The following is a 27,070-nucleotide window of genomic DNA, read 5'->3' on the forward strand; positions in this document are numbered from 1 at the left end:
CTAAATAGTTTTTTATTTATTACAAAAATAAAATGAATATGAACTAGTACCAAAATAAAAAGATATAAATCTATACACAATATATAACGTTTCATGTTTCATTAAAAAAGTTATAAAATTAATTAATCAAAATATATTATAACGGGATGATAGACAATAATACTTAATCAACCAACATGAGAATTTATTTTTGATAAATGTAGAAAAAATTTTTAAGAGATGTCTAATTAAAGAGTTAGAATAATACTATATCAACCAATTTAATTTAGAATTAAATTAGTGAACAGCTTTTCTTTAATAAAAGAAATTATTACAAACTATTTATTAAAGATTCCTTACACATGAGAAAAAACCAGAGTTTTTTCTTTATAATACATATTCACAAATAAAACTTATCTTTTAATATATCTATATAATAAGTCTTATATATATGTACCCCTGCCCTTGATTACAATAGATCTAATATTTAACTCAACTCATACACTGAGTTCAAAAATTTTTTAACTCAAATTTTGAGGATTTATAGTTTGTTTATATTTATCAAATACATAGTAAATGATGTTTTTTTTGCAACTTTTTATGGTAATTAAATGTTAGATCCTCCAAATATAAGCTCAAAGGATTGGCATTATTTAATAAGCCAAGAGATGATATGACAAATGAATGTAACATGTCTATGATGATTTAGCAAAAAGAAAAAGTGACAAGGAGAATGATGTGGCTTAACGCATGGTGACATTGCGCATGAAAATATGAGGGGCTAGAAGATTATGATAGGAGGTTATGTTTAGAGAAATTCCTTCCAATGGTTCATATCAAGAATAATTATTCTTGAAAAGAGCATCAAGGTAAGAGGATATCTCTTTGAAGAACAAATTTATTTTAGGTATGATTTTATCTATCTTTTGTAAAATCCGAGAAGATGAATCATATCTTTGGTAGAATCTTTTCATGAGAAATCTATTTCTAAAAGAGAGGAATAAATTGATTGGCAAGATTAAAAGATCATCATAAATATTGTATAGAGCTTGAGTTAGTAAGAATGTTAATTATGGGCGGAACTATTCAACGAGACTAATCAGTAAAGATTAATTGAAGATTGATTAAAGATTTGAATACCCAAGCATAGATGATTGGAGATCATGCTTGGAAGATATTGAAGACTAAATTTGGATGAGAGGAGATCAAGTTTAGTAACAATATATTGATGGATCAATTGAAGATCATAATCAAAGACCAAACTTAGACCAAGTTTGGAAAAAAAGATCGGGAGATTTTTTGTAACCATCTTTGGTGAGATGGTTGTTCGCGCCTTGGTGGGTGTGACCCTCTGGAGATGGGACTTATTGAAATTACGTTAGGAAGAAAGCGGTTATAGGCATGAGGAGTTCGGGATGAGTTAACTGCTACGAAAGAAACTAAAGGAACCGGGAGGGTTGAAGGTGTCGCAAGTTTGATTGCAACTGAGCTAAAACTCAATCATGTTAGCAAGGTAGGTAGTGTTGCAACTAGGTGTTGTAACATCTAACTTTGGAAGATGTCCAAATTAAGAAGTCGTGGAGAAGTCTAAAAGAGGAGGATCTATATAGACATAGGTGGGTCTATATAAGATACATGATTGAAAGATTTAGGATGAGCCACGTGAGAGAGACCCTTTAGTGAGGTTTGAAGAGAGTGGGCATTGGGCAATTTTGAGAGGGTATTATTTGTATTATAGTGAGTGAGAGTGTGTGTTTGTACTTTTCATTCTTAATCTCTTTTAGTGGATTATTTCTCTGGGCTTTACCCCCTATATATAACAAGGGTGTGCCAAACTAGGTAACTATATCGTGTGCCTCCTTCTTGCATGTTTGATTGTGTGTTTATGTTTTCATTACTAGTGAGTTGAGTTAAATATTAACACACAACAACCGCTCCGGATCTAACACTAAAATATCCAAATATATTTAGTTTTTCAAAGTTTATGAGATTAAAAAAATTTTAAACCAATATCAATGTTATTTTTTATTTAATTAAAACTGAAAAAATAATAATTTATAATGGTTTCATCATTGTCCAGTCTATACGGACTTCTACATATAAATTAATACCAATTCAATAATTAACCGTGATTTCCATGCTAAATAAAAAAAAATTAAAACGCAATAATATTGAAAGCATGAGATTCGGTTTGTGAAATTAAATTTTATGAATAGTCATCCTTTTTTTTTAATGAAAGAATAGTCATCCTTTATTATATATATATATATATATATATAATCTTTCCATGATTGGGAAGAGACCCAAGCAACCAATGAAGTGCTTCTCACAATCAACCAATCAATGTTTTTTCTTCCTCTCAAATTTGTTATTAAAAAGAATTAGTTTTTCAAATCATTTATTTTTAAATTTAAATTCACATAAATTACTAAAAATTACTCTAAATTTTGTTCCACCACACCCGGATTGAGAACATGCTGTGTGTTAATTAGCTAAAAAAATATTTTTACAACTGAGTGCAAGAAAATTAGTTCATAGTCTAATTTATTTTTGAAGAAAAAAAAAGTTTTAATGGCGATGAAGTAAATATATTTTTAATATTATAAAAATAATAAAACGATAAATATTTAAAAAATTCAAAAATAAAGGATGGGAAAATACATGAAAAATGCCAGTGGACTGACAGAGAAAGTTTTAATCCTCTGGGGACTGAGAAGTAATTTTATCATGTTATTATTTTATATGATAGATAATTATGTCAATCATTGGGATGATTATTAAACAATTATTTTAATAATGTTATTATAACAATAATATATATTTTTGCAATACTTTTGGCCCGTGGTTTTGTCCTTTTTCTTTTCCTCACGACGTGGCAACATCTCAACAGTGATGATGATCATCAGATGGATGTGAGGGTGGGTCCCAGTGGAACACGCGAGTTTCGTGTGAAGGCTCTTGATCGAGCCGGTGAACCGACAACGACGACCCGAAAACGTGCCTTCTTAGATCACACCTTGGTCTGGTGCCCCCTCGGAACACTTTTGGGAATCCTTCTCCACCTTCATAATTGAGAAAATAATAATAATATATATATATATATATATATTGCAGATAGATCATCTGGGGAACGTTCACAGAAACATCCCATAGAATGAAAAGGTTGAGAAATAGAATGGTACTCTCTTCCATTGTGTTGTCCTGCTGTGCTTTGTATTTAATTTAACTTTTCATTTGTTCCAAGTTCCCACTATAGGTCTATCTAGTAAAAATCAAATTGGACGTGTTGAGATTGTTTCACTGTGTAACTATTTACAAGCGTAGTAAAATTATGCATCTGAATGATCTAGACTATTGGCTTGTGATCTAAGGGTTCACAATCAACTTGCTTAGAATTTATATATGAGGATGTCAACAATCCACGAGTATTCACCCTTTCTCTCTCTCTCTCTCTATATATATATATTTATATAAGGCGGTGTCATTTAAGAATGTTCATAAATTTTAAATCTATGAACATCCATGCTTTAATTGTAGGGTTGTAATCCAACAATCATTTGAATAGCCTCCATAAGGTAGAAAAAAATACTCATTCGAACAACATTGGTTTACATAAATAGTATTATGATCACAACAATAACTCAATCAATATGAATTATTCAATCAACCTAACTAACACTCTCTCATCCGATTTTCATACAGTGTATAACCCTCCAGCTACTATCCATCCCACTTACTCTCTATCTTTCTCATCTCATATCTCTCTTTTACTTTTGTTAATGTATGGGTGTTTGTAGATGTATTATATATATATCTAAAAAATAAAAAATTTCACATATGCTCTTATGTATGTTAAAATCACCAGCTATATCAGAAACGTGCACATGCATAAAATTAATCTCTTAGCACACCCATACCTTCACCCTATGTGAGCTAAAGTTTGAATCTGTCTACTCATCATGAAATAACACAATGCAAGAAACCTGGTGCCAACAAACTGAGATTTTTAGCAATTGAATTATTAATTTATTTTATAATTGAGAAAAATCATGCGTATATACTCGCTCAAAAATCTTGAAATTACTCAAATATCTTCGTAAAAATTTCTCATTTCAGATATATATATATATATATACACACACAAATATATACACCTAAAAAGTTAAAAATTTTACATTATGTAAATTTTAAATAGTAAATATTTAGAGATATACATATAAATAGTATCTAATTCGGCTAATTTTCATTTATTGATTAATTATATTATAACATTTAGTTAAATGGACTCATAATATTTACAAGTAATTTTTGAGTTTTTTCGAATAAAGATATAAAAACCGCATTTCATTTTTTTTTTTTTGTTAATAATTAATTTAATATTCTGAAATACAGGGCGTGGATAGACAGGGCTGAGCTAAAATGGGCCGGAATTACGAACAACCCGGCCCAAAATTGCGAAAATTTGTGTTTCCGATGAAATAAATTGGAATATTTTAAATATAAAATAAGTGAAATTAATAGAATTGCAAAAAAGTCCTTGATAATTGATATATATATTTACTCCATATCGCTTTATTGCTTTAAGTTTTCAAGGCTGTTTATAATTTTATTTTGCGTGTGGTTGAAGGCACTGAAACGAGAGCCCGTCGAGTTTTCTCGGTCTTCTTCTCTCGAGGTCTTCTTCGGATTGGATTGGATTGGATCTTGTGCGTGCGGCGGAGAGCGACGATGATCGAGGTTGTGCTGAACGATCGTCTTGGGAAGAAGGTGCGGGTGAAGTGCAACGAGGATGACACCATCGGCGACCTGAAGAAGCTGGTGGCCGCCCAAACGGGAACGAGGGCTGACAAGATCCGTATCCAGAAGTGGTACAACATCTACGAGGACCATATCACTCTCAAGGACTATGAGATTCACGACGGCGTGGGTCTCGAACTCTACTACAATTGAATTGATCCATCATCTCAATCTCAATCTCAATCCTAGGTTTATCTATCTTTTCTCATTTTTTTTTTGGTTTTGTTTTGAAAGAGTTACTTTCTTTTTTAGGTTTGAATCTGAAAAAAGGTTTTAACATGCTTGACAAGATTCATTCATTTGTCTTTTAAGAAATTTGTTGCTTGATAAAGATGAGGTAGCGTAGTGACTAGGCCTGCTTTATAGCCATTAGGTCGTGTAAATAGTGAAGCTTGTCTAAGGTTTTTTACACCAAGAGTATTACAATGGGGTTTATTTTACTCATGTTATCACAAAACTTTTTTTTATAACACAAAAAACACTTAATCTTTCTCCGGTTGCACGTGAGGCTATAATGATTTATTTTAAGGTGGTTTTTGGTGCCATATCAGCATCATTTCAACATCACATCACGCCGGAAACAGTCTTAAAACAGGTTATTAGTGGTCACTGTATTACAAAAAAATTTGTGACCACAATATTATAAAGTGCAAACATTTGTAGCCATGAGTGAAATGACTCCACTACAATGGACACAGTGGTTTTGCTCAAACTTACAACTAGCGTCTGATCTATTTTGGAGGTCCATAGAGCTGTTGGATGGTGATTTGGAAACAAAACCAGTCCTTTGGTGGTCAATTTCATGGACAACTGAACATGCCATTATTATAGGTTGTTTTTCAGCTAGAGTTTCATGTGTTGAGATTTGCATGCAGGGGGTGGGAAGGCCTTGTTAATTTTTCTTTTGGATAGCTTTGAAGGTATGGAAGTGAGTGGTTTTATGGCTTTGAAAGGTGAGATCTATATGCTATGACCTATGTGTACCTTGGCTGATCTCTTTCCTTTGTTTCTCTGCCTTTCTCTTCTCTCTTTTTTTCCTTTCCTTATCTTATTCTTTTTTGTTTCTTCTGATCCTTCACTTACAATACCCATTCTGATCTACTCTTTCCTTGATGGTCTCCTCTTTCTTTGTTAGGATATGGTTCTTTAGACATGTCAACTGATTTGGATTGCCCACTAAGGTTGTTTGGATAAGGATAATTAGGGCAGGATATGGTTCTTTAGATAGGTCAACTGATTTGGATAGCCCGCTAAGGTTGTTTGGATAAGGATAATTAGGGTTTAAATTTAAAAACATACCTATATATATGGTGCTTGAAAGAAATAAGACATAAATATCAATCATATCCATATGTATTTTATACATATAGGGCCCGTTTGGTGGATTGGATATGGATAGATATGATATAAAGGTATGGGCATGATAAGCTCATATCCTATCATATGTTTGATGCGCACCTGATAAACCATTAGATAATATTTTGTTATCTTTGAAGTGGACCGGATAATGACAAGATATGATATGAATAGTATGTAAATAGAGAAAATTACCCTTCATAATATAATTATATATATTTATTTTTAAAATTGACTTTTTTTGGATTTTTTTCCTCAATGATTTACTAATTAGTATATTTCAAATTTAAAAAAAAATAAATAACCACAAATATATATAGATTGCAATATCACCAACTCGCAAAAATTATAGTTAGTACCTATTTAACAAACTCATTAATGGAAAATAAATAGATCATACTAAAATCAATTTGAAAAAAAAAATCATCAGACTAGTAAATTTATTTTTTATCATATCCTATTTGTTTCTATGTTGATTCCATAGAATTTATTATCATGTGACCAGGATGATAAAGTGGGCCAATAGATAAGACTATCATATCCTATTGGCACACCAAACAAAGGATAATAGATAGTCTATCATATTCTATCGTTCTTATCATGTCCACCCTTTCATTGATGATATATAGATTATTGGCCCACACATAGAGGATCATTGGTGATTTCAACCTTTTGGGCCATGAGATGATTATATGTAAATCATAGAATCAATTATAAGAATCAACCAACAATTAAGAAAAACAGATCAGTCCAGTAGGCAATGAAAATATAAATCACAAGAGAACCATGAGAACAATATACTAGCCCAAAACACAATGACCTGATGAAGTAAAAGAAGATTGAATTGCAAATGGCTTTTGTTTTTTTCTTTCTTTGCTCCTAATCATATACCTTTGCTTCTATGATGCTATTATCTTATCATTAGTTTGTTTTGTGATTGCAGGTTGGCTTAGGCATGTGAAGAGCAAAAGTTGATATAAATGGATAGCTAAGTCATCAGTGCTCGATGTAATAAACAAAATTTGGGAACATTACTGCTTTATATTTTTTTGGTTTTTAAAACAGCTTGTGTTTTCACTGTGTATAACGAAAACGAAGACAATGACATGCCCGTGAAAGCAGGGATTTGATCTAAATCTTGCAGCATAAAACCAGTACTGCTTTATTTTTCTGGTTTGTGATTTTTGTTCTCTGCTATGGCTTTGATGGGATGAGCTAGTATCACTAAATCTTGTGGTTTGATTGTGAAATATCGTTCTGATATGATTGCATGCTTATGCACTCGTATTTTGTAATTTTTGTGGAAGCTCTTCCATTGTGTTTATCTTGATGATAAGTTAAATAGTTATAATTACCTATTCATTGAGCAATTGATTAGTGATTACTGCTTTCCATGGGATTGCTCCTTTTTGGCCTGCCCTGTGGTTTAGTTGATCTTGAACAGGTTTTCATGGAACAATGGCGGCATTGGGGGAAATAATCATCCTTCTCCCAGTTCACGGTAGTCGCTATTTACCTTCCAGTCTTTCTTTCAGGGCCACCTGGAGGTGTTATCTGTGCAAAGGCATCAATGTTGGTTCAGGTATGCTGTATAGTTCTTTGTCTTGAATATTCTTTCAACTGTTGTTAGCATGTATAGCACACAGCAATTTTCTTCTTAGAGAGATATTCAAGGCATTGTCAACTTAGTTGTTGTTAAACTTTAACAGCAATTGAAGTCCTTGCGTATGTCAGGGCATTATTTGGGCAAATTTGGCCTGGTGCTTTAAGGATTTATGCATGAGTTTATCTGAGATGGAAATTTAGGATAGCTTATTTAAACTATCTTGTTGGTCTTCTGTTATTGCAAGTGGAGTCTGCATCTTGAAATTGTGACTAGGGAAATAAGTCTGAAAGACGTCGTAATATTATGACATATATTTATCCTTTTAACTTGTGAAAAAGGTTTGAATTGTTTTCTCATCATTCTAGAATGGGCAGAATGGGCAGATTACAACATTGATGCATATTCTGCTGCAACTCTGAAAGCTGGATCTTGTGCTTTCCCTGGACTAAATGAATGAGGAGGTATGTTAGATTCTGTTTAAGTGGCCTTTCTGCATGCAAACAATAACAGTAGTAACTAGTAACTAAACTCAATCTGAATATTTGGGGCTGGCTAAATGAATCCTTGAAAGAGTTTATTTTTTATTTTTTGATCATTTTTCCACTAATTTGTGCAATTATTACTCTTTTGACATCTGTCTCTTTTTTCCTTATATTCTCCTGTTGGCCTCACTAACTTAGATTAGTTTATTTTGTTGATATTTTTTCATCCCTTTTTTTTTTTGGAATTCAAAGCCATTTTTGTGATGTGATAGGAGTTCTGTGTTCTAATTCCATCTAAATGACTCCAAAGATTCTATTAAAATTTTTATTTTTCTGAATATCTTATCAAGTTATGACATAAATATTTCTTTGCAATTTCTTTTGTTGGACCAAATATAAGTTCTTTTCAAAAGCAAAAGTTGCAAATATTGTGTGTAAACCATTTGTAGGTATGGTGCTGCTTTCTCATCAAGAGTTTCCTTTGTTATAGGATTTATTGATACCATTTTTCATCAAACACAGGTGGTACCACTGCATTGAAATGAAGTATTATCTATTGTTCATTAGGTATTGGTGTTTCTTCTTTGAATTGCTTGATTCCATGGAAACTATAGCAGGGCATTCAATAGTTTAAACTCTCTAATGCATGCCCTAACGCAAATTGTGTATCGTCCATTATGACAATTTGCATGTGATAATATGTACTGATTTTCTTAAGTTTTAAACAATGTTTCAGTTTCTTGAAGTGATCCGTCTTGAAGGACAAGCTGTAGGTCAGGATGATACCAGCTTATCCCAGGATATTCATCTCCTGCAGGTATTGGGAACTTGCTTCAACCCTGAATTAGTCTTTCTAAATCCGTTCTTAGTGTGATAGTCTCTCTATCTTGCCATGCAATTCCTGTTTCACATTCATTCTAAGTTTTCTATTCTTCATAAATGTGTTGTGGGTGTAATTTGTTTTTTTCATTTGTGTTTTGTCTTCCCTACACCATTATGCCATATACATGGCATGTTAAAGTATTATATGCATTGTGATACTACTTTCTTATTTCCAAATTAACCTTGGAAGCAACAGAGCATCCATCAAATGTAAGGTACTGAAAATTGTACAACAAATGGGTTCTGAAGACTCAGCTTTTTGTTATGCCATAATTTGAATGCTAACATGGCATAGGATGAAAACTATTTCAGAAATAGATGTCTTGACTAGCTTGTCAAATTGCCACGGTAACTAAATGCTTGTTGAATTACCATGATGAAAATGCTGTCTATTGATATCTGTTTGGAATTTGGCAATTAATGTGAACCTTTGACTGACGTCAGTTCAGACTCAGTCTAACATTTTGGACAGTACTATAATTTCCATGTGAGTCCTCAGTTCAGGCTGCTCTTTTTCCACATTTGCAGTGGAGTTGATGAAAATGCTGTTGGTGCCTGCTATCAGCTTTTTTTTGCACCGATAGATGAACTTTTTCCTGATGATGCTCCAATACTTCCTTCTGGATTTCGTGTCATACCCGTGGAAGCAAAAACAGTAAGCCTTAATCTTAATCTCCACTCGTTCTTTTTCAGAAATATATTAAAATCTAAAATTGTCAATTTATTTGGAACTTATTGATATTGGCCTGTATGTTCTGTTCTTAACAGTGAGTAATAATTGTCTGAAAGAACTTGCTTAAATTCCTTTATGTGGATACTAATTTCTTCTTTATTGCCTTGTGCAGAATAACTTGTCATCAAATCATACTTCTAACCAGTTGTGTGGGGACACATCAAACACTTCAGGCTCACGTTCTGTGCTCACAATTGTGTTTCAGTTTCCCTATGAAGTTCACCTGTCAGATTGTGTTGCTGTGATGGCACGGCAGTATGTTCGAAGCATAGTTTCAGCTGTTCGAAGGGTTTCCTTGGCCATCTCTCCATCCCAGCATGGTCTGAACATGGGACGGAGTTTATCTCTTGGCTCACCAGAGGCTCACACTCTTTCTACTTGGATTTGTCAGAGCTACACGTGAGTTCTTAAATATTTGAGCTTACCGATAATTTTGAGAACCACATACAATAAGAAATTGATTTTATTTGCAATCTAGTATTTAGGAGTTTGTTATATGGATAATCTAAAGATAGAAGGTGTGTAAATTGCAAGACCAGTTAGATTGGTGTTCTTCATTGTTGATGTCTTTTATTTATGTTTCTCGTGTTTTTCCACTGCTTTGGCTCTGCAGTTACCATGTGGTGGCAGAATTACTGAGGACAAACTGTGAGACTGGAGAATCCTGATTGAAAATGCTATGGCATCACCAAGATACCATATTTTGCTGTTTTTGAAAGGTAAAGCTAATGGCTAAGTTTGTGATCAAGGTGGGATTCTGAGTGTTTTGTTTATTCTGCTTCTGTGGCTTGCATTGGTCCAAAACTTATAAAACCTATAAAATAACCTTACATCTTCCATATCATGGCTTACTTAATAAGGATTGTTCCATATGGCTATCACATTCAGGCGAAGCTCATGTTATTATTGTTATTATTATTATTATTATTATAAAATAAATTTCGGGCTTGGAAAAGTTGCTGATAAAAGTGAAAATGGTCTGATGATTTTCTCATGCTTTGCAGACACAGCTAGTATTCACCTTTGCCAACCAAGCTGGCCTAGACATGCCAGAAACGACGCCGGTGGCCTTACAGGACATTACTCTAGACAGAATTTTTTATGAGGCTGGGAGGAAAGCATTCTGTTCTGACTTTGCAAAGTTAATAATGCATCACATCTTTATCTTTAAAACTTTTATTACAACCCAGGATTTTACCTCTTAGAGATTCGAATGTCGTTATCTCCAGGGCAGGGGCTATTGTCATTTGCAATCAGGCCGGCGTTTGCTTGTCTGGGATGGGTCGCGAAAGGCCTTGATCTTTCATCAATTGTTTATTTTTTTATAAGCCATTGGTGAGCTTCCTCAAGGCCAGGCCAGGTTCAAGAGAAAGCTTTCTTTATGTAACTTGTAAAAAATCATATAAAATAATTTATGTTACAATGTGATGATAAGTTATATAGGAGCTGCTAGTTACAAAGTAACAAGGAGACTAATTTTGCCATATCATGATGAGCGTGACTGTTTATGGTATTAATGTACATTGTTTTGGATCTCTTCTTCAGATATAAATATATTCATAGCTAAGTTTTTGTTCTTGGTATTTTCATAATTGTAGAAGAAATCAGTTCCTAACTTCTAAGCGCTTTTAAATGCACTTGAATGCAACACAGGAAGGCAAATGTCATCCTGGCCCTAGGACGAATGATTCCAATGATCATATAAATAAATAAATAAATATTATCTTGAAATTAAAAAAAAGGTAGTATATAAATAAACATTTGAAAGGCTTGATGATACCTGAAGTAGAGGCAACATTATTAAAATAAATAATTTTGATATATATATATATATATATATATATATGGGCGTATAAACTGTTTCATACAATACCCATAAATTCAAGAAATATTATGGAGAGACAACAAACCAACCGATGAAGGCCATGGCTGATGAAAGACTCCACAGACTCCACCTCTTCTCTTAAGCATAAAATTTCTCATTTGTTACTTGGATTTCTGTAGTTCAAGATATTTCTCAGCTACTCCCCAGCAACTCAGTTCAAATAATCAAGCGTTCACTTAATTTCCTGAGCATCAGATCGGCCAACCTTGCCATCAGTGTGACACCTTTGCAACCCCAGGAGTGATTCTCCCCCACCTGATCGAGAAGACTTTTGTTGCCTTTTGGACTTGGTGGATTTCATCTTCTCGGTCTTCGTTCGTATTTTCATTTTAATGTTTTTGTATGTTTGTTTTGTTGCTTTTTCGGTGCGACATCCTCGTGATGCACTTTTTTGTTTTCTATTTCTCTATATATTTGACTGTTTCTGTTGGTTTTCTAATAAATCCGTGGTTATTAGGGAAGGTTGACTCCTGGTTCTTTATAAAGTTGATTTAACAATCAGCATCAATAGGCACATAATTAGTTCCCATGGCCCTAATACTACATCACTGAACTCAATGCATATTGTCATATGTCGACAGCCAAGTTTAGTCCCACATCGGCTGTGTACTAGAGGGGTCTTGGGCTTATAGGGGATTGGACAACCCTTCCTTTCAAGCACGTTCTTTTTGGGATGTGGACCCAACCTCTAACAAGTGGCATCAGATCCATTCTAGAAGTACTAGAGGTGTGGGGCGAGGACTAGGGTGGGGGTCCTTGGACTAGTTCTTGGGGTGGGGTGAGTTGGGAGTGCCACGTGTCCCTGACGAGGGCGTTAGGATTGGACCGGGGATCTACAGCCAAGTTTAGTCTCACATCGGCTATGTACTTGAGGGGTCTTGGGCTCATAAGAGTGTTGGACAACTTTTTCTTTCAGGTTGATCTTTTGGGATGTGGACCTAACCTCTAACAATATGCAAAAAGAAGACATCTCATGAAAATCAACATTTACAAGTAATATATCATTGCTTAGCTTCTGAAAATTTTACAATCCATGGATTTTTGACAATAACATTTGAAAATCTAAATATGTCAAACAAACAATTTCTCTAGCTTAAAAAATAAATAAATAAACAAACAAATAAACCACACCTAAATGGAAATTCCGTCAAAAGTTTCAACCATTTTGAGAGTAAATTATATATATATATATATATATATAAATTCACACATTTAAGTAGCAGAGAAACACATGAGTCTATGTAAACCAAATGAGTGTGGGAGCTTCTTCTTCTTCATCTTCTCTTCTTGATCATGATAATGGCGTTGCTTCTTTGATTTAGAGGCCACAAGCCCTCTCACAACTACTTCTTTCTTGTTCATGTCTACCATATAATCCACTAACCCTGTTTTTTTAAAAAAATTATTCCCAAATAATTAAAAACATATAAAAACCAACTTGATTATATATATATATATATATATATATATTAAAAAATAATATAAAACAATGATCTAATATAAAAATTGGTGTAATATAATTAGATATATGATATAATATTATAATATATACACAAATAAACAAATAAAATTCTGTAATTAAGCTATTATATGCTTTCAATTTTTTTTCCTATGGCTTATATTATAATTCATTTTACAAAGATCAATCTTCATTATCTCAATTCTTTAGATCTATAAGAGAAACATTTGGTAAGTATTTCTTTTATTAATTTAAATAGTTAGGGTTGTGTGTCTCCTTGGAGCTCAATTTTTTTTTTTCATAAGAGTTTGGATTTTAAAATTGTTCATTTATTTGTTTATTGATAAATAAGGTTAATGCTATATATAAGAAGCAAAAGCCATTAAATAAATATAGAGATCACAAAGGATGATGACCTATTGCATTTTTAATATAATACTAGCACATAAAATAATTTTAATATATTCAATATCAATAAATAAGTAAACAAGGTGATGCTTGATCTTATATTCATGTATCATGCTCATAAAAAAATAATATGTTTTATACTTTAATTTTGGGTTTAAAAAAATGTTAACAAACTAAAATCACTTGTATTATACGTCACTTTAAAAAGTTGTAAACATTTGGAGAAGGGTTATTAAAATAAAATATTTTTTCAGTAAAAATCTACTAGATTTTTTTTAAAAAAAATACATAATACAAAAACTACTTCTTAGAAATGTACCCCGCTATAAAATTTTTCAAACATAGTTTGAGTTTTGAAATCTATTTATTTATCTTAAGATCATTTTTGATAAACTCTAATGAAAAGAGATTTAAAAAATAGAATAAATAAATAAATAGAAAGGTGCATTATTGTAGTGTGATTATATATGTGAAGTGGGCACTCACCATTCATCTTGGATATGACTTGGGACACCCTTTTCCGGCAGTGATTGCAACTCATGTTGGCCCTCATGACAATCACTTGCACCTAATTAATACCCCCATTAATTTTCCAAATAATATTATTTAATTAGCAACATAATTTAAATATAAATCACTCCATTTAATTATTATTATTATTTTTTAATTAGTAAAGCAATCCCTTACAAATAAATCACATTTTAATTTTTAAATTTAGCATTGAAGTTTCTAATTAAATTTAACCGAAAAGATTCAAGGTTTATGATAAATATATTGGCTGTCATTATATAATTGTGTTTATAATTGAATTTCTTTTAATGACCAATGTATATGTGCAATGCTATGTCTTTATGAAGACAATTGTGTTATTAATAATTAAAAGAAATTTGAAAAGGAGAAAAGGTCAAAGATGCTTGAATTCCACTAATAAAGATGAAAGATGCACATACATTTGGGAGGAATAAAGTCTCTATATGGCCAACATTTGTTTGCCCTTTCAAACTTTGATGATATTATTATGATAAGGTCCTTAATCTAATTCACCCATTAAAAATCTACTGACTTTTGATTAATGAGAAGTCATAAAAACAACAAACTTCAAGCAAACAATTATCACAAAATCTTACCTATATATTTAATTATCTATTAAAATATATGAGAAGACAAATTATATATATATATATATATATATAAGAAGAAGAAGAAGAAATGTATATAAAGAAAGACTTTATAATACATAAATATATAACTTCTTAATTCTTCTTCTTCTTCTACTACTACTTCTCCCTAATTAATGGGTACATAGGGTGATACATCTTAGAGAAAAAGAGACCCTTCAATTATATATATACATCTTCTTCTTCTTCTCAAATAAGTACATAGGTTGATAAAACCTAGAGAAAGAGAGTCATACTCTTTTTATGGATATATATATATATATCTTCCTCTTATATGATAGATAATTAAATATATAGGTTGATAAATCTTTGAGAGAGAGAGAGAGAGAGCACCTTAGGAAGGCTTAGATTCTCAGCAAATCTAAGAGCTTGTTTGGTGTCCATAAGTGTTAAGTTTAAGCTCCTCCACCAACTACTGTTTGCATGCAACAAGCTACATGAGAAGCTTTGGCCATGAAGTTGAAATGAACCTAGCTTCCCTTTTGAGACCCTCTTGCTCCTCTTTCAAGCTTCTAAAGTCTCTCTCTATATATATATACATATATATATCTTTGATGTGATTCTTCATCTCTTATATATATATATATATAGAGAGAGAGAGAGAGAGAGAGAGAGAGAGAGAGAAACACACTTATGTTAGGATGAAGAAATGAGAAGCTTAAACTTAAAGTAAATGAGAAGAAAAGGAATCTTAAGAAGTTTAGATTTAATAAAAAAGGATCAGTGAACGTGAGAGAGAGCCGCCTTTGAATTTTCTTCGTTTCTTGTTTGAATGACAATAAAGCCATAATGAAAATGATTTTTTGGTATATATATTCACACATGCATGTATGCATGCAGGTATGTATTTTTTTATTACTATTCTTAATTCTTGATTAGTTGGAATGGTACTTAAGTCATAAGAAAATGCTTTAGAGAAACATATGTTTAATTACCTTGGATAAAATTCCAACTTTTGATTGTGTTTAACGATTAATATGGTTTTTTTATTTATTTAACTTTCAAGTTTTGGAATTTAAGGTATTTATGTATAACTCATATTTAATTAAGTATTTGTTTATTTTATCTTTGAAGGAAGTGCATGTGACCTTCAAATTAAAGGATATGGTCCTATGATGTGGGGAGTGATCCAATGTTAAAGTGGCCCCTTTGATATAAAGACAATTCGGCAATTATTAGGAATATATTCATTTCAAGTTGCTACCAATTAATAGAATTGAATTTGTTGGTAGTTGATCATTATGCATCTTTGTTATCTTTCTTTTCTTTATAATTAGATTGACTATGATTTAGAGTTTTGTATACAATTTGCACATGATTTATATCCATTTAATTGTTTTTTATAATTAATTAAAGATGCAACTTGGGTCTAGATCTAGATTTTAACATTATTATGGATTGAAAATTTATTTTTTAAATGAACATTTGAACTATTTTTCATTCCTCAATTTGTTTTGTAGTTTACTAAAATTATTAAAATGCCATCAACCAAACTTTCTTTTCTTTCTAAATAGGGTTACCTAATTAATCTCTTTTGTTTGTCTTTTAATTTGTTTTGTAAACATCAAATTACATATATGTACCATGTTTAAAGAATATTATTTACCGGTATTTTTTTTTTGGGCCAAAATGGACATGTATCAAGACATGCTATATTAAAGACATACACAGACGATGAGTTTCAATCTGCATATATCCTCACAATGCGTTAGCTAAGATTCACACTTGCTTTCTCGATAATGATATAAATATTTTAGATAAAAATATGGTGTTAATAGACCAAGAGATAATTGATTATTTTTTAATATGTTAAATATCATTTTAAATAATTTTTATAAAATTTTAGAATTTTTTATAATTTTTTTTAACATTCCTTTCATCATTCTTGCATAGAAAACACATGGATACTTCAAAATTTTGTTTCATTATTTTCATGAAGATTGTAGTATAGTGAATATTTGTTACTTGCCTCTAATTTATGATTTTATCAATATGTCATACAATGACATGATCATGTATAATTATTGTGAAATTCAATTTTTATTTTTCTCTCAAAAATAAATAAATAATATGACCATAAATATATAAAGAGATCGAAGTTGGCTTTTTTGACTTTGACCAGTGATAAGTTAAAAAGGTTAAGTTATTAAGGTGGCCATTGAATTTACCATTTGCTTTTTCCTTAAATTCCACCTCCGCACGCCATTAAAGTTATTTTTATGACTTTACCCTATCTCTAATTAAAGAATAATTAATTCAATGTCCTTATTCCATGGAGTTGGTTTGATTTCACCATCACTTTTAATCAAATTAATTAAAGTTGTTTTGAAATTTCTAGTTTCAAGGCTTCACATCAAGTGCCATCTAAGGGTTTTGTTTTTTGCTTAGTGGGTAGATTATTTGAAAGATTTTAGTTTTTTTTTTTAATTTTTATTTTCATTTATTTTTATTTTCTCCGACCTGCCTCTCCCAGCTCGTGGTCCATGTTCTCCCCCCTTCACTTTTCTGTGTTTTTGTCTTTTAGTGTGTTTTGTCTGTTTTTTATTTCAGCGTTGGTGACTCTTTCATGTTTTATTTTTTTTATTTATGTTATTGTTTATGTTATTTTTTTCTTTCCAATTTCGCAATGCATTTGTGGGTTATCTACTTTTTCAAAAAAAAAAATCATGTTACGATTAATTTAAATATAAAAAATAATACCAATAATAATGATTCAAACAATTATTTATATTTATTTTGAATTTTTGTAAATTTTTAAAACCCACAACTTAAAATAACTAAAATTTTTAGTTTATCCATTTTTAATAAAAATAGATAAAATTCCCAGTTGTCTGGTCTTTTGGTGCAGTGTTCTTCTCTTGTACTTGTTATTTTTTTCAATAAAGTTTATGATTTATCTATTTTAATAAAAATAAAAAATAAATAAGGATTTAATAATAACCATCAAATGTAGTTTTGATTTTTTTTGTGCATAATACTTTTTTCTATGCTACACTTCACTATATCTGTGGATTAACTTTTATATTTTTAATATATATATATATATATATATTCATGTTTACCCATTTTTCTATAAGAAAAAATACATATCAGGGAATCACAATAAATAAAAAATAGACCACCAATGCCATAGACGAGCAATAGTGTGTTTGATTTTCATGCAGAAAATTAAAGATTTAATTTTTTTCAAAATATAGTTTGATTTAGGATTTAGAATGTGGGCGTGCACATCATGAATTTATTTATATTGTCAATAAACAAATAAAAGATAGTTTACAATTTATGCTATGTTTGGATTAATGGCTGATGAGGGAAAGTAAAGGAAAAGGAGGGTCATAGTGAATCATTTCCCTCTTTTAAATAGATTATTTTAATAGAAAATAAGGGTTAACTATGTCCCTCTAAAACTCTCAAAAACCTCACTTTTTCTGACACCCAATTTAGGATGCCAGGGGAGGGAGAACCTCCTAGAAATTTTATATTTTTTTAAAAATACCTTAATACCCTCAATGTTTTAAATAATAACATAACATCACTTCATAAATTTGTTCTTTCATTTTTTTTCAATTTAATTTTATTGTGATTAAGGGTTCATACGGCACCAATCATTTTTTTCAACTCTTGATTTGATCCTAATTAATTCCATATATCTTGCATCGATTTGATCTTGTATTTTTAATTATGTTCTTAAATAGAAAATAAATAATTTTATTTAATAAGAATGTTGTAATTGGTAAATCATATTATTATATATCATTTTTTTCCCTTCCCTTCCTCTCCCCATCCATAAAATTTGACTATCTAAACAATGGTTCAATCCTTACTAGCCTTTCTCTTACTTTCCCTCCTTTTTCTTTATGTACTTTTCTTTCTACTTTTGGATCCAAATACTATGTTAATGTCTAGTGTTAATATTCTTATTGATAACAAATTTTTTTATATGTAACTATATAAATTATATATATATGTAAATGTGGTTATGATTTGGTTAATTTAGTATAAAGATGACATGCATTCACTTGAACAATAAAAAAATGCTATGGATTAAATTTTGATTTTGTGGCAGAAAACAAGTATAATATCATATATAAAAATGTTTTATGAACGACTAATGTTAATATGGAAAATTTGGTTAAATAAAATATTTAAGTATAAAATTTCAACCATCATCAAATTTAGAAAAGAAAAAAGAAATAACTTGAAATTGAAGAAAAATTATTCAAGCAAAAATCATTTTTATTCACAACTGCTACAACAATCGAGTGACAATGCAAATAACTTCCTGTTTGTGTAAGTTAGTCTATCCACCTTATCAAACAAATTTTATTCTCATTCAAAATTTTAACTTTTGAGATATTTAATATAACTAATTCATATTATACTATTTTGCAAACTACTGCTAAACAACAATAGCAACAATCGAACTCTCAGCTTCTTATGAGAGAAATGAGTTACTACTTTGGCGGAAGGGACCATGAATAATAATTAATTTAAATTTGTATATCCTGTTACTATTTATTAAATGAGCTGGGCTAGCCAGATATATGGGCCTTGACTTTTTCCATTGGGCCCTAGTTTGGTGGTTCTGGGCTCAAAGAAGACAACGTATTTGATAATGCTCGCCACTTGTTACCACCCTCCCAGGTCAATCATTATCACACAAGTGCCCCGGCAATTGATCATATTTACATTAACATAAAATTGGGCTAGTATTGAATAAAGAATTTCTATAACCGGTTAATTTATAAATTATCAAAAAACAATGATTAATAATCCAAACATAAAAAAAAAAAAAATATCCCATTTATATAGCCAAAACCTTACAATATTTATTTATTTATTTATTTATGTTAATAAATAAGTAACAAGTGCTTATAATTTAAAGCAAGTTAAGGATATGCACAGAGTTGTGTCCCCACCTTACGTAAGAATCTATACCAATAGACCATTTTAATCATTCCATGATAAATTAATTTTTAAATTATTATCATCATCATATCTTTTACCCATATAAATGAATTTATTACTTTAGATTTTGAATTTAAATTTAAAAAATAAATTATTTAGATTTTGGAATTAGGAGAAATTTGTATTTTATAATTATATTATCAATTTTCATCGTAAATGTAAATTATTGACTGAGATGATCTTTAACATATTATTTAAAACTCTTAAATAAAAATTATAATTTTTTTATAAAATGCGATAAAACTATAAGACAGTGTCAGTGTGTAAACATAGAATAAGTTTAACACGCACTTGTGCTTTCACTTTGTCTTCACTCAAGAGACCTAAAGATGTGTTTGGATGGAGATAATAAATACTATTAGAATAGGAATCATTGCCAATAATTGGATGCACAACTGTTATAATGGGAATAGAATATGTAGGTAATAAATAGTAGTACTGTAGAGATATATGCATCACCCCCTAAAATTGGGAGGAATAGAACTATTTATGAAAGAATGAATAGTATTAACTTTTGAAATAATACTTTTGCCTCTCTGAATATTTAATTAAATAAAACTTATAAAATTAAATAATTAACTATAATAATTAAAATAAAAAATTATTATATATAATTACAATAATAAAAGTAAAATGATATTTTTACCCATTAAAGTAATAATTAATTAAAATAAAATATTTAATGTGAATATTTAATGATAATAATTATTTTTAATAATAATATTCAGAATATTTTTTAGATAAAAAAATTATTTATTTATTAATCTGATTTTCGTGTTTCAAAGGTATAAAAGTAATTTTGACACATTCTCATTTTAAATTCTGTCCATTCTCAATGAATTATTCCTTCAACCAAACACAGTTTTCATTCACATTCTTATTCCTATAATATCATTACCATTACTTTTTCTATTCCCCTTCCATTCTCATTCTGTCAACCAAACACACCCTAATATCAATAGAATAAGAGACTACTAGTGATTCCAAAACATAGTATAAAATGGTATTATCTTATCTCATATTTTTTTTAATTATTATTGAAGCATGTAATTTATGTATACTCCATATTATTAGTTTTCGTTTCAGAGTGATGGGATCGAAACCTACGCAAGATAAAAGCATGATGTTGTCTGAGTTTATGGATATGTTCCACATCAGTGCATGTCCCTAACTATTACTAATTAATAACCTGGCGGTTTGGTTCGTGGCAATGACATATTACCACATAATAAGATTGCCATGGTAATATGAGTGGGAATGTTATATGGTTGGAAATATTGTGGTAATTTGATATAACCATGTTTGATTGTGAACTCTTATTACCGGAAATAGTTCTTTGTCGTGTTTGGTTGTCATGGTAATTAATTTGCTAAAATATAAAAAGTTATAAGATTACTATGGTAATCTAAGATTGACACTAAATTTGGTGATAACATGATTACCAACTTTCTTGGTATTATTTATAAGTTGGTAATGTGATATTATCATTTAGATTACTATCGGTGCAATGCCCAATGTGGTATTATTTTCATATTACCACGTAACACGTGGTAATCTTTCTATATTACCGTGAACCAAACGACTTTTTAAATGGGGTGTTTATTGTCTAGTGTCAAAAATTTAAAATAAAAAATAAAATATTTAAAAAAAAATAGAGGGGTAGTAACGTCATTTGAGAGTCTTCTGGAATGGAGCCGTATATTCCGTTCTCCTGGGGAATATAACTGCCCCAGTTCTCATCAGTGTCTCGGCTACGGCTGAACCCCGTTTCCCTCCCACGTTTCCCCGAGCTCGTTCATGTCCATCTCACCCATCGACGGCCATAGATCCGACCAAGCCCCTTCCTCTCCTGCTTTCTCTCCAAGCCCTAGCTCTCACCATGGCCGTCATCTCCTCCCGAGGCCCCGCCACCACCAGATCGGTGGCGCTACTCGCCGAGCCACCCACAAATCGCCGACAGCATCCTCCTCGGACACTGTATTGGTCGCGGCTGACTCGGATTCCCGTGAGTTCTTGGCTTTTTTTTTCTTCTAGGATTTAGGTTTTGTTTTGCGGATCAGTTGTGCTTGATTTGGGATTTTTTTTTAGAGACTGAATGATTAGGGCTTGATTCGAATTTGACGTCGAAGAATTAGTTTTGTGGTCGAATTGGAATTCGGAAACCCTAGCTTAGGGTTTTCAATAAATTGAGAAGCTTTATTGTGTTTAGGTTTGATTAGGGTGGAGAAGACTAATTTGTGTTCACTGCGACAATGGCTTTGCAATGGGTTTTTGTCGTGTTGCTTCACGTCATGAGGTTTTTAGTTTGGGATAGGAAGGCACCAACTACCATTCTTTCATGTAGCCAGTAATATCATTGATTGCTTGGTTGTGCTGCTTTGTGCTAAGATGTCAGGCTTATGAAAGGCCTAGACTTTTATTTTTCTGAAGAAATTACATGACGATGTGAATAAAGCTGAAGAGTATTAAAGTGGCAATTTTTATGATAGGTTCAATAACAAAATGAACACCAATAGAGCAAGGAAATTATCAGTTCTCAAAATTTAACATTTTGTGATATTGGTTAGTATCGACTGTATCAGTGTCTACCCAAGCTCATATTGAAACAAAAATATGCCCTTATGCTACATTACTCAGTGAATGCATTTTATGCACTGATGGAAATAAATTTGTGTATTCAAATACATACACTTTAGAGGTTGATGTCTTGACTATAAATCAGCAAATCTTTTCATGATGAGCTTAGTAGCTTGCCAAGTTAATGCTGAAACACTTAAAAGTGTTAGCCACAACTTTTGATCTTGAAAGGGTTTCTAAAATGCATGGCTTTCTTGCTCTCATCACAGATCCAGGGCGATTTCAAAATAAATCAGCAGTGATTAATCTGACACTATCCTACCTCGCATTTTGTCTTTGTATGCTTTCTATAGCATTTCTCCTGGCAATCGTCATGTGACTCCTGCATTGTGAAAACGATTTTGACATTCTTGAATCCCTGTCAAATTATGATTAGTTGCAATAGGGCTTCCAACATTTAAACCTAGAGAATACGCCAAAAAAAAGAAGCTTTTTCTAGAGAGATGGATGTGTCATCCCTCGGACCTCTCCCTCTCTCTCTTGCATATTTGGTATATTTTTCAGTATTTGAATGGTCTCCACTTAATAATATGTCAGTCATACCTGAATTTTCATTCTGTCAAGTGACAACTCTCATTTTTTGCAGGACCAACGGTAACTTTTCCTGGAGATGGTAGCCATTCATTTGAGACTGTAAGTCAATCTAGTAGTTTAACTGGCATGTTTCCTGTGAACATATTTAATGTATTTTGATTAAGTCAATTCCTTTGACCTGCAAATCAAAGAATGTAGTGTAGAATACACCTTTACTCTAATAACTTACCCTAACCATTTTACAGGTAACCAACAGTTCTACCATTTCTCAGTCTGACTCAGCTGGTGGAAGGCCACCTTCTCAATTGCAGCCTGACCTACTTGGCCATGCTCAGGCTCATAGCAATGGGAAATCTGCTGAACCTGCAAACTCTTTGCAGTATGATCGTCTTGCTGCTGGTTCTGGTGGTTCTCAAGGTAATTCAACACAATCAGCTGCAAGGCGGAATCACAGTGTCAACGCCAATCATTTGCTGAACTTTTATTATGATCCTATCTCTCGTCCTCAGCAACCCAGCAGAAGTCCTCCTACTAGAAGGCAAAGAAAGATCAAACCTTATAATAAAGACCTGTTTCTTCAGGCAAATTTCAAATTTGTTGTGCTGGACAATGGCAGTTACCTGAGTGAAACCATGGATCCAGATAAGATGCTGCAGTGGGAGGATGTGATTTGTGTAAGATACTCCAGTTCATTTCCGGTGCAGTGTCCAATTTGCTTGGAAGCTCCTCTATGTCCTCAGATAACATCCTGTGGGCATATATATTGCTTTCCCTGCATTCTTAGATATCTATTGATGGGAGAGGAGGATCACAAAGGTGAATGTTGGAAAAAGTGTCCTCTATGCTTTATGTCAATATCTTGCAAGGATTTGTATACCTTGCGTATAGAAAATGTCACCCAATTTCATGTTGGGGATCATGTAGACTTCACACTTTTAACTCGAGCAAAAGATTCTCTGGTTCCCTCAATGAAAAATCAACAAGGAGCAGGCCTCACTTCAGACGATTGTGATTACAGTGATGGCACATTTTCTAAGTTTATTTTGACGTCAGATGTGGAATTATCTGTTATGGAAGCTAAGATGGAGCTCAGCAATTGGTTGGAGAAGGCAGAGTCTGGTTTGGTTGATGACTTGGAAAAGCTTCCATATGTTTGTGGAGCATTGGAGCAACTGGAGGAAAGGGTGAAGAATTTGATGGAGCATCAAAAATTAAGTGCTAGTCCTCCCAAAAGAAATCATTCTTCTGCTGCAGCTCATGTCAAAGTTGCTCATTTACCTAATAATAGGTCACAGGCCCCTTCTCCTACTTCAATTATAAAGGCCAAAAATGCTAGCTTAGAGGCATGGGAATTAGATGATGGAACAAGCCAAACAAATGGAAAACGTGACATCTCAGAGTCATCTGAAAAGCATGGTTTGGAAGACTCAGGGCCACTTTCAGCTGGATTGGCCACAGAAAAGGATAGCTACATTTTCTACCAGGTGCTTTTCCTTTCAGTTATTCTTTTAAATTTTTAGCCATTGTGATCGTTATGATGGCTATCAATTTGTATACTATCTGTTGACTTCTTCGTGGATTTCTATGCTTAATTACAACTAATGCAGGTAATTGATGGCCAACATCTTATTCTTCATCCTTTAAACATGAAGTGTCTTCTTCACCACTATGGGAGTTATAGCATGCTTCCACCAAGGTGCATAATCAAGCATGGAAGTTCTTTTTGGAGAACACCAAGTTCCTTGTTTCATTCCTTTTTGTGGTTGGGTTTTATTTATTTATTTATTTTGACTTGATTGATGGTTGATACTACTGGATTCCTTACTGGTTTTTTTTTATTATCAAAGAATTCTAAGAAAATTAATTTCGTTGTACTTAAGGCTTAATGATATGTTATGGAATCAATGTGAGGGGTTAAGTTAGGACTTGAAACCCCTTGCCCATACTTAAGCTCAGTGATATTTTTTTTTTGGCCGACTGGATTGTTTGCACATATATTGTGCATGTGCTTGACTGTTTACGTATTGGTACTTATATTGCTTGCTTACATGTGTCAAGTTGTCTCATGCATTGGTTAAGGGCTTGAAATTTGTATTAGCTTGATTTTTTGTTTCGTTCTTTGTGCTTTTTCTATTTGTATATAGCCTTGTTATGAAGTCCTTGGGGAACTGTTCTCATTGCACAGTGTACCATGAATATATTGGCATAACCAATACAAGTGTGATATCAGTGATTCTGTGTTAGCGAACAATGCTGGAAGGCATGAACATAGACATAGATATTTCAGGAAAACCTTTAATTTATCATTTTGGATACTAGATGGGTTACTATGTTATGCCAATTTACATGTTGTTCAGTTATCTATCATAAGGATATATACTTCATACGTGGAAGTTATTTAATCTAATTATGTGATTCTAGAAAGAGATGGTTAAATCAGAATGGTTTTTTATGAAGTTCAATTTCTGTTGAAGACAACTTGAAAGGTATACCATGTCTTTTAAAATGCTTAAACGGTTAAGTGATGTATCAGATGTAGAAATAAACCTGCAGTTATATTATCAAATAGGTTTTTAACAAATCCATGACCAAGCACTTTTTGACTCTCAATTACTATCTTATTAGGTTTTATTATTATAGTTGCTTAGAATCCATCAACCATGAGAGGATATCTCTCAACTTATATCTTAAGGAACTAAACACAATTGTGATGCTATTTTCTTGAATGAAGCTTTCCCATCTTAGAATGATTCTTTGTAGCTGCCCTGGTTAAATGCTTTGATGATGATGATAGAATTCTATGAGGCTTTGATTATCACTAACATGATGATATTGTGGATTTTTAGATACTTTTAAGTTTCCTTCAAAGTCATTGTGCTTTTTAGATTTTTTTTTCTTTCAACGTGATAGTCTGTTTTCATATTCTTTCATGCTTTCCTTTGAAAACATTGTGCATTTTTAGGTTCTTCTGATTTTTCTTCTTATGGGTTATGGGAGTAAAATTTTCTGTAGTTGTATCAAGTTGATTAAAGATCACATACATTCCATGGCACATCTTTAACAGTATTTCACATCTACATAGCGTTTAACTATTTGTATTAGTTTTTATCTTCACCAGCTGCCCATTGTCTAAGAAATTTTTTTTCTGCAGAATCAGTGGAGTCATTCTTGAATTGGAGACAGTTTCCCAATCGGAGGCGATAAGGAGGCGTTATCGTTATTTAAGCCATTTTTCTTTAACAACAACGTTTCAGGTAAGACCTCAGCATACATTGTTTGCCCTTTTGCTGGATAACAGGATAAGGGTTGTGATTCTGATGCATGTTAGCTAAATGCAGCTATGTGAAATTGATCTCAGAGAAAGCTTACCACCTGAGTCATTAGCTCCATTTGTGGAGGAGATAAAGAAGCGGGGAAAGCAACGAAAACGGCTTGCTAGGAAGGTTAGCAAAAGGTTCTTGTATTCAACAGTGTTTATTGAGATCTTAGTTGCTTTGTGGTCCAGTGTCCAGTTTGAGTTTAATTTACTTTGTTTTTGATCAGTTACTCTGTGTCTGAGTTATGCTTTATGTATATATGTGTGGGTGCTCGTGCGCGCTTTGATGCGAGCATTCACGTGCCTTGTATCTTGCATTAAATGTGTCCTGGTTGGGCTCCATCTTTTAGTTCCACCATCAGCTGTGTTCTTGGCAACCATGCGAGAAATTTCTCTTAGTAATTTTTTTGTGGTTGTTATTTGACAGGAAGAGGTTGAGAAAGCCAAGGCCGAAGCAGCTGCTCTGCGTGCAATCCCTGTTCCATCAAATCGGGGACATTCGTCCATTAATGATGCCATTTTCTCATTAGATGACTTTGAAGGTAAATATCCAACCCCAAAAAACTGCAGGTAGCCATTAATTTGGTTGCAGATGTGAACCATTCAGAATGGTTTTTCGTCTGATCAACATGTCCCTATGATTATGCTAGTGCCTGTTCCATTGCTTGGTTTATCGTTTTGTAATGTCTGTTTTGATCATTATCTAGAAAACAAAATCCAGATATTGAACATCAGAGAGATCTTAAATGAGGGTCATCGATCCTTTCAATTGGGTGATTGTTATTTTGATATGTTCTGATTATCAATCAATTTGTCTTCAGCTTTAGGAAGTGGCATGCCATCTACAAGC

The 27,070-nt window shown here is 32.1% G+C and overlaps 4 protein-coding genes across 7 annotated transcripts in view; 3 read left to right on the forward strand and 1 right to left on the reverse strand.

Moving 5' to 3' along the window:
* The first annotated feature begins 4,566 nt into the window (after positions 1-4,566).
* LOC120275848 (ubiquitin-like protein 5) lies at positions 4,567-7,301 on the forward strand. Its single transcript, XM_039282562.1, has 2 exons — positions 4,567-4,965; positions 7,076-7,301. Exon 1 carries the CDS (start codon positions 4,708-4,710, stop codon positions 4,927-4,929), a length of 222 nt encoding a protein of 73 aa, XP_039138496.1. The 5' UTR covers positions 4,567-4,707; the 3' UTR covers positions 4,930-4,965; positions 7,076-7,301.
* A 93-nt stretch (positions 7,302-7,394) lies between these two features.
* On the forward strand, positions 7,395-11,402 carry LOC120275847 (homeobox-leucine zipper protein HOX9-like). Of its 4 annotated transcripts, XR_005541169.1 has the most exons (8): positions 7,395-7,714; positions 8,113-8,199; positions 8,957-9,037; positions 9,631-9,757; positions 9,948-10,234; positions 10,449-10,554; positions 10,840-10,976; positions 11,065-11,402. XR_005541169.1 is itself a non-coding variant. In XM_039282561.1 (6 exons), the coding sequence occupies exons 3-6, from the start codon at positions 9,000-9,002 to the stop codon at positions 10,501-10,503; spliced, it is 507 nt and encodes a 168-aa protein (XP_039138495.1). In that variant the 5' UTR covers positions 7,395-7,714; positions 8,113-8,199; positions 8,957-8,999; the 3' UTR covers positions 10,504-11,402. The 4 variants fall into 4 exon arrangements, 1 of the variants encoding a protein (XP_039138495.1); XR_005541168.1 differs by having other exon boundaries at positions 10,840-11,402; XM_039282561.1 differs by having other exon boundaries at positions 10,449-11,402.
* Positions 11,403-12,852: 1,450 nt separating this feature from the next.
* LOC120275907 lies at positions 12,853-15,418 on the reverse strand. Its single transcript, XM_039282637.1, has 3 exons — positions 15,099-15,418; positions 14,074-14,155; positions 12,853-13,105 (listed from the first exon to the last, which is right to left on the reverse strand). Exons 1-3 carry the CDS (start codon positions 15,147-15,149, stop codon positions 12,933-12,935), a joined length of 306 nt encoding a protein of 101 aa, XP_039138571.1. The 5' UTR covers positions 15,150-15,418; the 3' UTR covers positions 12,853-12,932.
* A 6,033-nt stretch (positions 15,419-21,451) lies between these two features.
* The window catches only part of LOC120276211 (RING finger protein 10), a 17,466-nt gene continuing 11,847 nt past the window's right edge, over positions 21,452-27,070 (forward strand). Inside the window, exons 1-8 of the mRNA XM_039282935.1 lie at positions 21,452-21,738; positions 22,957-23,003; positions 23,150-24,388; positions 24,512-24,600; positions 26,056-26,158; positions 26,243-26,347; positions 26,648-26,762; positions 27,042-27,068. Coding sequence (XP_039138869.1) covers positions 21,531-21,738; positions 22,957-23,003; positions 23,150-24,388; positions 24,512-24,600; positions 26,056-26,158; positions 26,243-26,347; positions 26,648-26,762; positions 27,042-27,068 — 1,933 coding nt within the window. The 5' untranslated portion in view covers positions 21,452-21,530. The remainder of the gene's footprint in view (positions 21,739-22,956; positions 23,004-23,149; positions 24,389-24,511; positions 24,601-26,055; positions 26,159-26,242; positions 26,348-26,647; positions 26,763-27,041; positions 27,069-27,070) is intronic.

Source organism: Dioscorea cayenensis, chromosome 14 (genome assembly GCF_009730915.1).
Source record: "Dioscorea cayenensis subsp. rotundata cultivar TDr96_F1 chromosome 14, TDr96_F1_v2_PseudoChromosome.rev07_lg8_w22 25.fasta, whole genome shotgun sequence".
Lineage (NCBI taxonomy): Eukaryota > Viridiplantae > Streptophyta > Magnoliopsida > Dioscoreales > Dioscoreaceae > Dioscorea > Dioscorea cayenensis.

Bases quoted from the DNA above. Each gene is read 5' to 3' on its own strand.
- LOC120275847 (XM_039282561.1), top strand. From the start codon at position 9,000: ATGATACCAGCTTATCCCAGGATATTCATCTCCTGCAG. The intron at 9,038-9,630 runs GTATTGGGAACT...CCACATTTGCAG, and splicing joins AGGATATTCATCTCCTGCAG to TGGAGTTGATGAAAATGCTG. The intron at 9,758-9,947 runs GTAAGCCTTAAT...TGCCTTGTGCAG, and splicing joins TACCCGTGGAAGCAAAAACA to AATAACTTGTCATCAAATCA.
- LOC120275907 (XM_039282637.1), bottom strand. From the start codon at position 15,149: ATGGACACCAAACAAGCTCTTAGATTTGCTGAGAATCTAAGCCTTCCT. The intron at 14,156-15,098 runs GTGCTCTCTCTC...GGTATTAATTAG, and splicing joins AGAATCTAAGCCTTCCTAAG to GTGCAAGTGATTGTCATGAG. The intron at 13,106-14,073 runs GTGAGTGCCCAC...TTAAAAAAACAG, and splicing joins AGTCATATCCAAGATGAATG to GGTTAGTGGATTATATGGTA.
- LOC120275848 (XM_039282562.1), top strand. From the start codon at position 4,708: ATGATCGAGGTTGTGCTGAACGATCGTCTTGGGAAGAAGGTGCGGGTG.